This window comes from Triticum aestivum, chromosome 2A (genome assembly GCF_018294505.1).
Source record: "Triticum aestivum cultivar Chinese Spring chromosome 2A, IWGSC CS RefSeq v2.1, whole genome shotgun sequence".
NCBI lineage: Eukaryota > Viridiplantae > Streptophyta > Magnoliopsida > Poales > Poaceae > Triticum > Triticum aestivum.
The window spans coordinates 786,233,666-786,243,694 of NC_057797.1; the positions used below are offsets into that span (position 1 = coordinate 786,233,666).

At 51.3% G+C, this 10,029-nt stretch overlaps 2 protein-coding genes across 3 annotated transcripts; both read left to right on the forward strand.

Annotated features, from left to right (window-relative positions):
- Positions 1–2,768: 2,768 nt before the first annotated feature.
- Positions 2,769–6,991, forward strand: LOC123191255 (proteinaceous RNase P 1, chloroplastic/mitochondrial). The gene is made up of 6 exons (XM_044604070.1): positions 2,769–3,959; positions 4,857–4,946; positions 5,050–5,231; positions 5,607–5,727; positions 5,855–5,923; positions 6,026–6,991. The coding sequence occupies exons 1-6, from the start codon at positions 2,826–2,828 to the stop codon at positions 6,680–6,682; spliced, it is 2,253 nt and encodes a 750-aa protein (XP_044460005.1). The 5' UTR covers positions 2,769–2,825; the 3' UTR covers positions 6,683–6,991.
- A 182-nt stretch (positions 6,992–7,173) lies between these two features.
- On the forward strand, positions 7,174–8,673 carry LOC123191256 (protein STAY-GREEN LIKE, chloroplastic). Of its 2 annotated transcripts, none has more exons than XM_044604071.1 (3): positions 7,174–7,599; positions 7,673–8,185; positions 8,294–8,673. In XM_044604071.1, exons 1-3 carry the CDS (start codon positions 7,189–7,191, stop codon positions 8,396–8,398), a joined length of 1,029 nt encoding a protein of 342 aa, XP_044460006.1. In that variant the 5' UTR covers positions 7,174–7,188; the 3' UTR covers positions 8,399–8,673. The 2 variants fall into 2 exon arrangements, with proteins under 2 accessions (XP_044460006.1, XP_044460007.1); XM_044604072.1 differs by having other exon boundaries at positions 7,694–8,185.
- Positions 8,674–10,029: the final 1,356 nt, after the last annotated feature.

The window sequence follows — 10,029 nt, forward strand, 5'->3', positions numbered from 1 at the left end:
GTCTTCGGAGGGAGGCATATAGTCCTCTACCTCTTCTTCGGCCGCTCTCTCATGAGGGCTGGTGTCCCCCTCCTCCTGTGTTGGATCTTGCTGGAGTGGGTTATCTTCGGCGCTATCCGGTGTATTATTGTCTCCGGTGCCGGAATCCTCATTCTTGCTATGGCGGGATTTAGAGCGGCGTCGCTGACGCCGGCGCTTGGGCTGTTTCTTGGAGGGGTCATCCTCCGCTATTCCTTCGCCGTTCCCATCCTTTGGGATATCCACCATGTATATGTCGTATGAAGAGGTGGCTTTCCAGTGCCCGGTGGGCGCTGGTTCTTGGTCGTCTCCGGTATCGTCGTCGATACCGTCGATGTCCTCAGAGTCGTAATCTAGCATGTCGGTTAGATCGTCGACAGTGGCTACCAAGTGGGTGGTGGGTGGGCTTTGAATTTCTTCATCGTCCGCATCCGAACCGTCCTGGCCGCAGTCCGGCCAGGCCTCTCCTGATAACGAGAGGTACTTTAGCGAACTCAAGATGTCGCCAAAAGGTGAGTGTTGAAAGATGTCCGCCGCGGTGAACTCCATGATCGACGCCCAATCGAATTCGACTGGAGGGGGCGCGGAAGGTCCGGAGTCCGGCACCTCGGAGTCACGAGCTTCATGGGGGACAAGATCGGTGTTCGGCTCTATCGCCGTAGAGGTTGCAGCCCCCGAGGCGGTGTCTAGGCATCCATCCTCGATCTGCGGAGCTAGCTCCGAATTGAAGATCGGAGTGATTTCGAGTGCGGCCTCCAGGGTACTGTCCGGCGGCAGAGCTAAATCATGCCCGACGTGACAGTGCGGCATGCTCGGCTGTGGCTTGAATCCGTCGAAGATCAAGTCCCCGCGGATGTCAGCCGTGAAGTCCAAACTTCCAAATCTGACCTGACGGCCCGGGGCGTAACTTTTGATCTGCTCTAGATGGCCAAGCGAATTGGCCCGCAGTGCAAAGCCGCCGAAATACGAAGATCTGTCCGGGGAGGAAGGTCTCACCCTGGACTGCGTCGTTGATGATGATCAAAGAAGCCATCGAGCCTATCGGTGACGACACAGAGGAACTCTCAATGAAAGCACCAATGTCGGTGTCAAAACCGGCGGATCTCGGGTAGGGGGTCCCGAACTATGCGTCTAGGCGGATGGTAACAGGAGACGAGGGACACGATGTTTTTACCCAGGTTCGGGCCCTCTTGATGGAGGTAAAACCCTACGTCCTGCTTGATTAATATTGATGATGTGGGTTACAAGAGTAGATCTACCACGAGATCAAGGAGACTAAACCCTAGAATCTAGCCTATGGTATGATTGTTGTTCGTCCTATGGACTAAAGCCATCCGGTTTATATAGACACCGGAGAGGGTTAGGGTTACACAGAGTCGGTTACAATGGTAGGAGATCTACATATCCGTATCGCCAAGCTTGCCGTCCACGCCAAGGAAAGTCCCATCCGGACACGGGACGGAGTCTTCAATCTTATATCTTCATAGTCTTGGAATCCGGCCGATGATGGTAGTTCGGTTATCCGGACACCCCCTAGTCCGGGACTCCCTCAGCCGCGATAATGGAAGTTCTCCCTCCCCTTGCTCCAGCCGACGGCAAGCGAGCGAGGAAGCTGATGGAGCGATGAAGGCACCTAGAAGAAAGCATTGGCGTCAACTTTGCGATGAGCTAAGAATAATTAATATATGCCTATTTGGATATTCATGTAGCATAGGTTCTCATAGTAGTAACATCAACCTCATATCCCCCCCCCCCCCCACACCTCCCCCCTGCAACGAATTTGTCCTCTATAATTTGGCCGGGACTTCTCTAATCATCCAAAAGAGTCATAATCGGCTGGTGAGCATGAAACTAAGTGGATACAACATGATACCACAGGATATCCCATATGCAAGTGCATTATCTGAGTTGTTGCGACTATTTTGTACATTATCTGATAGTTGCTTTGGTGTAAACCATGGATAACAAATATGTAGGCAAGCCAAATTGGCTAGCAAGTGGTTAACTACCAATTTACTCGTTCAACTATCAGAACCTGCCAATCTTTGCAACTTTTGAGAGTGCCAAATATTCACTATGCATTAACCACATAGGGTTTAACCAAATAGTTATGGCTATAATGAAATTGCATCTTACTAAGGTTATTTTTTACTCCTCGCAAAATAAGGGTTCATTTTTTACTCACATGATTCTTAAAACATAGGAATACGGAAAGCATATACAGAAAGCATATGATTGGTCCCTCCCCTGTCCCTTTGAATTTTACTCCCTTGGTCAGAAAATAAATGTTGACGCTTATTTTGAAACGAAAGGAGTAAATATTTGAAAAAAGTACAGTCGTGTGCATCAACGAGTGTTTAACATTATAGGACAAACAAATGAATTGAAACAAGATACTCCTCCGTCCCAAAATACTCGTCGGAGGAATGCATAAAAATGAATGTATCTAAAACTAAAATACATCTAGATATATCCATTCCTCCGACGAGTATTTCCGATGGAGGGAGTATTTGCAATGCGGTCCTTCAGAAAAATTCCTAAAGAAATTACAATTGTACGAATCAAAAGTCAACATAGGGAAAATTTTCCGAGATCGAAATCAACCTAAAATCTGATGATTTCCCTTCGGGTCAAGGGAGCCTAAAATATGATACGAAAACATCCAGAAAAACATGTGAATCCTATGAATTTCATTTGAATCAACAAGGTTCAGATAAGTGACGGATAGACAAGTTGCCCTTGCCTAGAAACAAAAAGAATCGTTTTTTCCAGATAAGTCGTCCTCTCCAATCCACCATCGTCCGGCGATGCGGCTGGCGGCGGCGGCGGGGGTCCTCCGCCCCACGGCCGCCCTCCTCTTCCACTCCCGGTCCCGGCCGCACCGCCTCCTCCCCTCCCCGCGCCGCTCCTCCCTCCCCTTCGCCCGCCGGCGCCGCCACTCCTCCTCCTCCACCGCCACGGCCCTCGACGACCCCCCTCCTCCGGCGGCGCCCGGTCCGCCCTCCCCCGCCCCACCGGCGCCCACGGGGGAGGGCGGGGAGACCAAGGCCGCCCGGCGCCGGCGCGCGCGGGAGTCCCCGGAGGGCATGCTCAGGCACCGGCTCGACATGTGCTCCCGCGACGCGGACCTGGCCACGGCGCTGGAGCTCTACGCGGCCGCGGTCGACCCGGCCACCGCCGTCCCGCTCGCGCTCCACCACTACAACTGCCTGCTCTACCTCTGCTCCAACGCGGCCGCCGAGGACGCCGCCGCCGCGCGCCGCGGCTTCGAGATCTTCGCCGCCATGGAGGCGCAGGGCGTGGAGCCCAACGAGGCCACGCTCACCAGCCTCGCCCGCCTCGCCGCCGCCGTCCGCGACCCGGCCATGGCCTTCTCCGTCGTCCGCCGCATGGCCGCCGCCGGCATCCCGCCGCGCCTCCGCTCCTACGGCCCGGCCCTCTTCGCCTACTGCGACGCCCGCGACGCCGCCGGGGCCGCCGAGGTCGAGGCCCACATGGACGCCGGCGGGGTCGTGCCGGAGGAGACCGAGCTCGCCGCGCTGCTCCGCGTCAATGCCGACACCGGGAGGGCCGGCGAGGTGTACAGGGTGCTGCACAGGACGCGCACGCTCGTCAGGCAGGTGTGCGAGGCCACCGCCCAGGTGGTGGAGGCCTGGTTCCGGTCCGACGCCGCGGCGGAGGCCGGGGTCGAGAAGTGGGACGCCAGGAAGGTCAGGGAAGGCGTGGTGAAGGGCGGCGGCGGCTGGCATGGCCAGGGCTGGCTCGGCAAGGGGCAATGGGACGTCGGGCAGAGCGAGATGGACAAGAACGGCAAATGCCTGCGCTGCGGCGAGAAGCTCGTGTGCATAGACATTGATCCTTCCGAGACAGAGACCTTTGCCAAGTCCCTCGCCGAACTCGCGTGCAAGCGGGAGGTCAGGGACGATTTCATACGGTTTCAGGTTCATTCTCTCACCCCCAAATAGTTACAAGTTGATTCTATAATTCTTACACACAATGTTGCTTTCTGTACCACAACACCCTACTGCTACTGTATTACCAACAATTTTAACCTAGTACGAGTATACATAGTTGTTCCCATATACTCCATGTAAGATTTTGGTAAGGATTCGGAGGCCCCATCGGCCCATCTTCTCAGTTGTCATGGTGGCTGATAAGAATTTTGGAATGGTTACAACACATTTTATAATGTGCACTGCTATAATTTTTTTTATAGCAATGCACACATTTTGTGTGTGGCTTGCGACCTTTTAGCGGATTTCAATTTCGGGTACTGTGAGAAACTTAACCTAGACGCAGAATGTAACACCCATCTGTACCAAGTTATGTCTTTTGGCTGTTTATTTTGGTAGTACTTATTAACTACTCGTTTGGCCTGATTGGAGCTTCTCGAGTAAACCATTTTTGTTATGAAAAACTGTCCAACAAGCCACACCAAGTTTAAGCTTATTCGGACCATATGAGAGCTTATTGAGTTATTGCCTCCAAATTAAGTTGCTTGTTTAAACTTGACTTCAATGTATGGGCTCATAACTGAAGGTGAACCACACATAATAAGAGTTATAATGGGAAGCTACTATTGCCAGTCATTGTCATTACTCCATAAAACTTGATGCAGCTTGTCAGCATCAAATGTTTGATCATGGACGGAAGCAATTCTGCCAACATGTTATTTGTTCGCACTTCACCCCTTGGTTTAAGTTTTTACCCATAGTAACCAAAATCCTTTGGGTTGAGTTACTTGGCAAGTTTATTTCTGATGACAAAGATTTATTCAATTAACTGCTTATATTCTGCACCTGAAGCTTCTCTGTCTAATTGATAACCTGTGTCTCCAGGACTGGCTCCGTCGAAATGGACCATTCGACGCTGTTATTGATGCTGCTAATGTCGGCCTTTACAACAGTAAAGCTTTCAGTTTTTCTCAGGTAAAAGGAATGCTGTCCGGCAGGCATATGATACACTTGTTCTTGACATGCAGGCAGAGAAACACGGCTAACGCTCCTGCTATGAACTATGATTTTGTTGTAGGTGAACTCTGTTGTAAATGGCATACAGAGAGTAACCAAGTCAAAGAAATTGCCACTGATCGTTTTGCATAGGAGCCGGGTAAATTGTGGCCCCGCAAAAGCACCACAGAATCAGAAGCTCATAGAGAGTTGGCGAAATGCTGGAGTGCTATATTCTACTCCTCCTGGTTCCAATGATGATTGGTGAGCCCATGTCTCCTGCTGCTTAACAGATGCATTATTGATTATCTGCATCCCTTACTTCAGCTACCTGGTACTCCCTCCGTCCGGAAATACTTGTCATCAAAATGGATAAAAAGGGATGTATATAGACGTATTTTAGTTCTAGATACATCTCTTTTTAACCATTTTGATGACAATTATTTTCGGACGGAGGGAGTAGTAGGCTAGGCTCTAATGAAGCAACCGTTGTGCTCTTTACTGTTTCATAAATTTCAATAGATAATCATGAGACATTTTGAGGCAGAGATTTGGGATGGATTTATTTTTCTAGCCCTGAGTTGTGCTGTCAGAAGCTTTTTCACCTTTATAAATAATCTCTCCCCTCTTCTGCTGCAGGTATTGGCTGTATGCAGCAGTTAGTTGCCGTTCACTGCTTGTTACGAACGATGAGATGCGGGACCACTTGTTTCAACTTCTCGGCACTAGTTTCTTCCCCAGATGGAAAGAGAAGCATCAGGTTTGTTTTCTTACCACAGAATCCAACACATCTTATGCCTGGTTCAGTGTCGATGCATCAGTCGTGGATGCACTGAATTATATCTTTGAAAAAGTTGATCTAAAGAACCCTGGCAAACTCTATGCAGGTCAGGCTAACATACTCGGGCCGCGGTCCTACTTTCCACTTGCCGCCTCCTTATTCAATTGTCATTCAGGTGATTAATCTAACTCCGAGTCAGGCGCATTGCCCTCCGTCAGCATCAGTAGTTCATGAGTACACATGCTGAAACAAGCGATGTTATCGTCCTTGGATGCAGGAATCCGAAGCCGGGAGCTGGCACGTGCCGACGACGACCGGAGACGACATCGAGAGCCCGCGGCAGTGGGTCTGCGCCACCAGGAAAACTTCGGAGGGACCGCCTTCTCCACCGCCCCAAGCTCGCGCTGCCAGCAAAACTTTGGAGAAACCACCTTCTCCGCCTCCCCAAGCTCGGGCTGCCAGCAAAACTTTGGAGAGACCGCCTTCTCCGCCTCCCCAAGCTCGGGCTGCCAGCAAAACTTTGGAGAGACCGCCTTCTCCGCCGCCCCAAGCTCGCGCTGCCAGCAAAACTTCGGAGAGACCGGCTTCTCCGCCACCCCAAGCTCGTGCCACCAGCAAAACTTCCGAGAGACCGGCTTCTCTGCCTCCCCAAGCTAAGGCCACCAGAAAAACTTTGGAGAGACCGCCTTCTCTGCCGCCCCAAGCTTCGGCCAGCAGGAAAACTTCGGAGAGACTGCCTTCTCTGCCGCCCCAAGCTCGCGCCACTAGCAAAACTTCGGAGAGACCGCCTTCTCCGCCGCCCCAAGCTCGCGCCACCAGGAAAACTTCGGAGAGACCGGCCTCTCCGCCGCCCCAAGCTTCCGGCACCATCAAAACTTCCGAGGGACCGCCTTCTCCGCCGCCCCAAGCGAGGTTAAGTGACCTTGGCTGGTAGCCTCTGCTAGACCTCATGTGATGGGGGTGCATGAGCATATACCAGAAGTAGAAAAAAATAGCACCCAGATTTGGGCCTATTTATTTTAGATTTAAGAAGAAACAGGGCCACTAGGTGCAGCTCTTTAGGTTGAGATCATGTAGCAAGGTGAAAATGAAAATGGAAATTTTGGTTGCTGTAACAAGGTGATTGGTGAATGTGGATGGTTTTTTTTTTTACCCTGTAAACTCATTGTACTCCCACAAGAATTTGGTAGTATCATCATGGTGTAATTTACTGCTTGTGCCACTGGTTATTTGGCAGTAGAAACTACTGTTTTTTACAGCCATTTTTTAGATGATTGTTGTTAGAAGTGTCCTTGATGTAGCGAATGGGTGTTGTGGTGGGTCCCTTGGTGTCAGTGAGGGTGTTGTGTCCTGCGTTATCCATGCATGTGGAAGGCAGCGAATGGGAGCGCGCCACGTTTGAGTCCGGGTGTGGAGCCCGCCGGTGCGTCGTCCACAGCCATGGAAATGACTAGGGGCGAGCGGCAGCCATGGATTGCTGCCCACCCAATCCACCTCTCCGCTTTCTCTCTCACTCTCTCGTGCAGCTCAGGCAGCAGCCACGTACATCTCTCTCTCTCTCTCACTTCTTGTGCCAAGCACGCGGCACCTCAGCCACCGGAGGAGGAGCTCGAATCCGGCGGCCGGCCGGAGCAGCAGCAGGAGGTGGCGGCTGCAGGATGCCACGGCGAGCAGGGGCTTGCTGTTGATGCGAGATTCCCAATGGCGTCGCGCAGCGCCGCGCTCTGCTTCTCCGCCGCCGTCACCAGCACCACGGCTACCGGTGGCGGTGGCAGGGGCAGGAGCCGGAGGCGCTTCTTGGTCGTCTGCTGCGACGGCAGCCGGAGATCCGACCTGCTCTCTTCCTCCCTCGTAACTCCAACAACTCGCTTCTTCTTCTTCTTCTTGTGTTGTCTCGTGAGCTCACCTGAGAACAGAGTGGCAGCTTCTCCCTGTCTGTGTCCAGGCGGCCAAGGTGCTGGGCGCGCCGACGACCTTCGACGCGGCGAAGCTGACGGTGCAGCACGCCGCCGGCCCATCAGCGTTCCCGAGGGCCTACACGCTGAGCCACTGCGACTTCACGGCGAACCTGACGCTGGCCGTGTCGGAGACCATCACGAGCGAGCAGCTCCGGCAATGGGGGCGGCGGCGCGACGACGTGTTCGCCGAGTGGAAGGAGATGACCTGCACCGGCGGGCCGGGCGGCGGGGAGATGACGCTGCACCTGCACTGCCACGTGAGCGGGCCCAACCCGCTGCAGGAGCTGGCCGCCGGGTTCCGCTACTACGTCTTCTCCAAGGAGCTGCCGCTGGTGCTCAAGGCCGTGGTGCACGGCGACGCCGCCCTCTTCGCCGCCCGGCCGGAGCTCATGGACGCCCGCGTCTGGGTGCACTTCCACTCCTCGTCCAGGAAGTACAACCGCATCGAGTGCTGGGGCGCCCTCCGTGAGGCCACCAAGGTGCTTCTTCCTCCTCCTCTGTCATGATTTGCTTATATATAGTTGCATCTACTACTAGTTGTGATGATCAATATATTGTACAATTCTGATGTGCTTGGGGGGTTGCAGAGGAGTCTGCTGGATGGGGGGCTCGTCGACGAGCTCCAGAGCGAGATCACCGAGCGACGAAGAACATGGAACATATTCAACGCCCTCGTCTCGTTTCTGCTATGATCGGTCCGGTCCGGGTGTATATGCATGTACATTGAGAAAGATTTGAGAGATAGGGTAAGCGATGTGTTGCATTGCTCGTGAGAAAGAGAGAAAGGAAGAATTATGCTTTCATTTCATTCTTTTGCTCTGTCTGGTCATTCTTTGCATTGCCTTGTTGGCAAGAGAGGAACTCTGGACACCATTCTTCAGTTCCTGACATGTACATTACTGCCAACCAAATCGGTGCATTCGTTCACCTTGTTATAAGCAAGCATGTGACCCCCTTGTTTATCGAATGCCGACGACATTTGCTGACTTGATTTCGATCGCTACTCGAGTACCGTCATATGTTTTCTATCTTTTTCTCACCAGCAAGGCACCGCTCTTGCTGCAAATTTCTCAACATATGTTCCTGCAATTGGGTTTCAGGACTGGATAAACACAGCAGTGTGTCTTGCAACTTCCTTGTTTGAGCTACTATTGCCTTGTAATAATCCTCAATGTTAAGCTGCAACAAAGCTAGTTGGTTTCTTTGATCAGCTTATATTGTTGCGTACGGCTCAGACTCTGATTTGTGGTTGCAACAACAGCGAGTGGATGAGCTTTGTTATGAACAAGCACTAGTAGCTGTGAATTGAATTATCGCTCGTAGATGAGCCCGGGCTCCGAAATTGAATAATCGTTAGTAGCCGCACATCTTCTCCAGGATGGATTGTTTCGAAAGAAATTTAGTTGCACCGTGCGGCTCCCTCTGTAAAGAAATATAGAGCGAGTGTACTTCTAAATATAAGCCCTTTTAGAGATTTCAATATAGACTACACACGGATGTATATAGACGTATTTTAGAGTGTGGATTCATTTATTTTGCTTCGTATGTAGTCTATGTTGTATTCGCTAAAATGGCTTATATTTAGGAACGGAGGGAGTAGTGGATCCAGAAGTAACTAAAAACAAACTGGTTTGCATGCTTCCCACCATAATGTTGTGCATATACATTTTTTATGAGTCAAACTTTGATCAGGTTTACTGAGAAAATTATCAATATCTACAATGCCAGACATATTAATCAAAATTGTGTCTTGTGACATATCTGATGATATGTATCTGTTACTCTAGATGCAGATATTTTCCTCTATAAACTTAGTTAAAGTTTGTAGATTTTGATTTTTAAGGATATATGCACTATATTATAGTAACTGTAATAATTTGGCTTGCAAGGTTCAGACTTTCTCCCCCAAAATTCCATCCACCCATCAGATTTCGCGTCCAGACTCCCGCAAAGTCCCCTCACGTTTGTCTTCTGTTTGCGGAAGAAATAACATCTGAACCGCGGCGCGGACCGATACAGGACCGCGTTGGATGGGTTTTCGCGCCGTCCGGGCGTATACGAAAGGTTTGCGGGTCGGTATTGGAGATGCTCTAAATGTCTGATGTCATATGTCCTATCTGAGAGCATCTACTGCCACAAAGTTAAAACTAAATGCCGTTTTTAGCGCTGATGACGGGTGGTAGGAGGCTGCATTTTGAGATGCACGGTTGAACAGTTGAGAGTAAATTAGGATTAGTTTGGACAGTGAGCAGAGCTTCTAAGGAAATGTGCTTTATTTAAGCGTATGTTTTGCTGCTCATGTTGAGGCTGGTGCTGCGGTGAT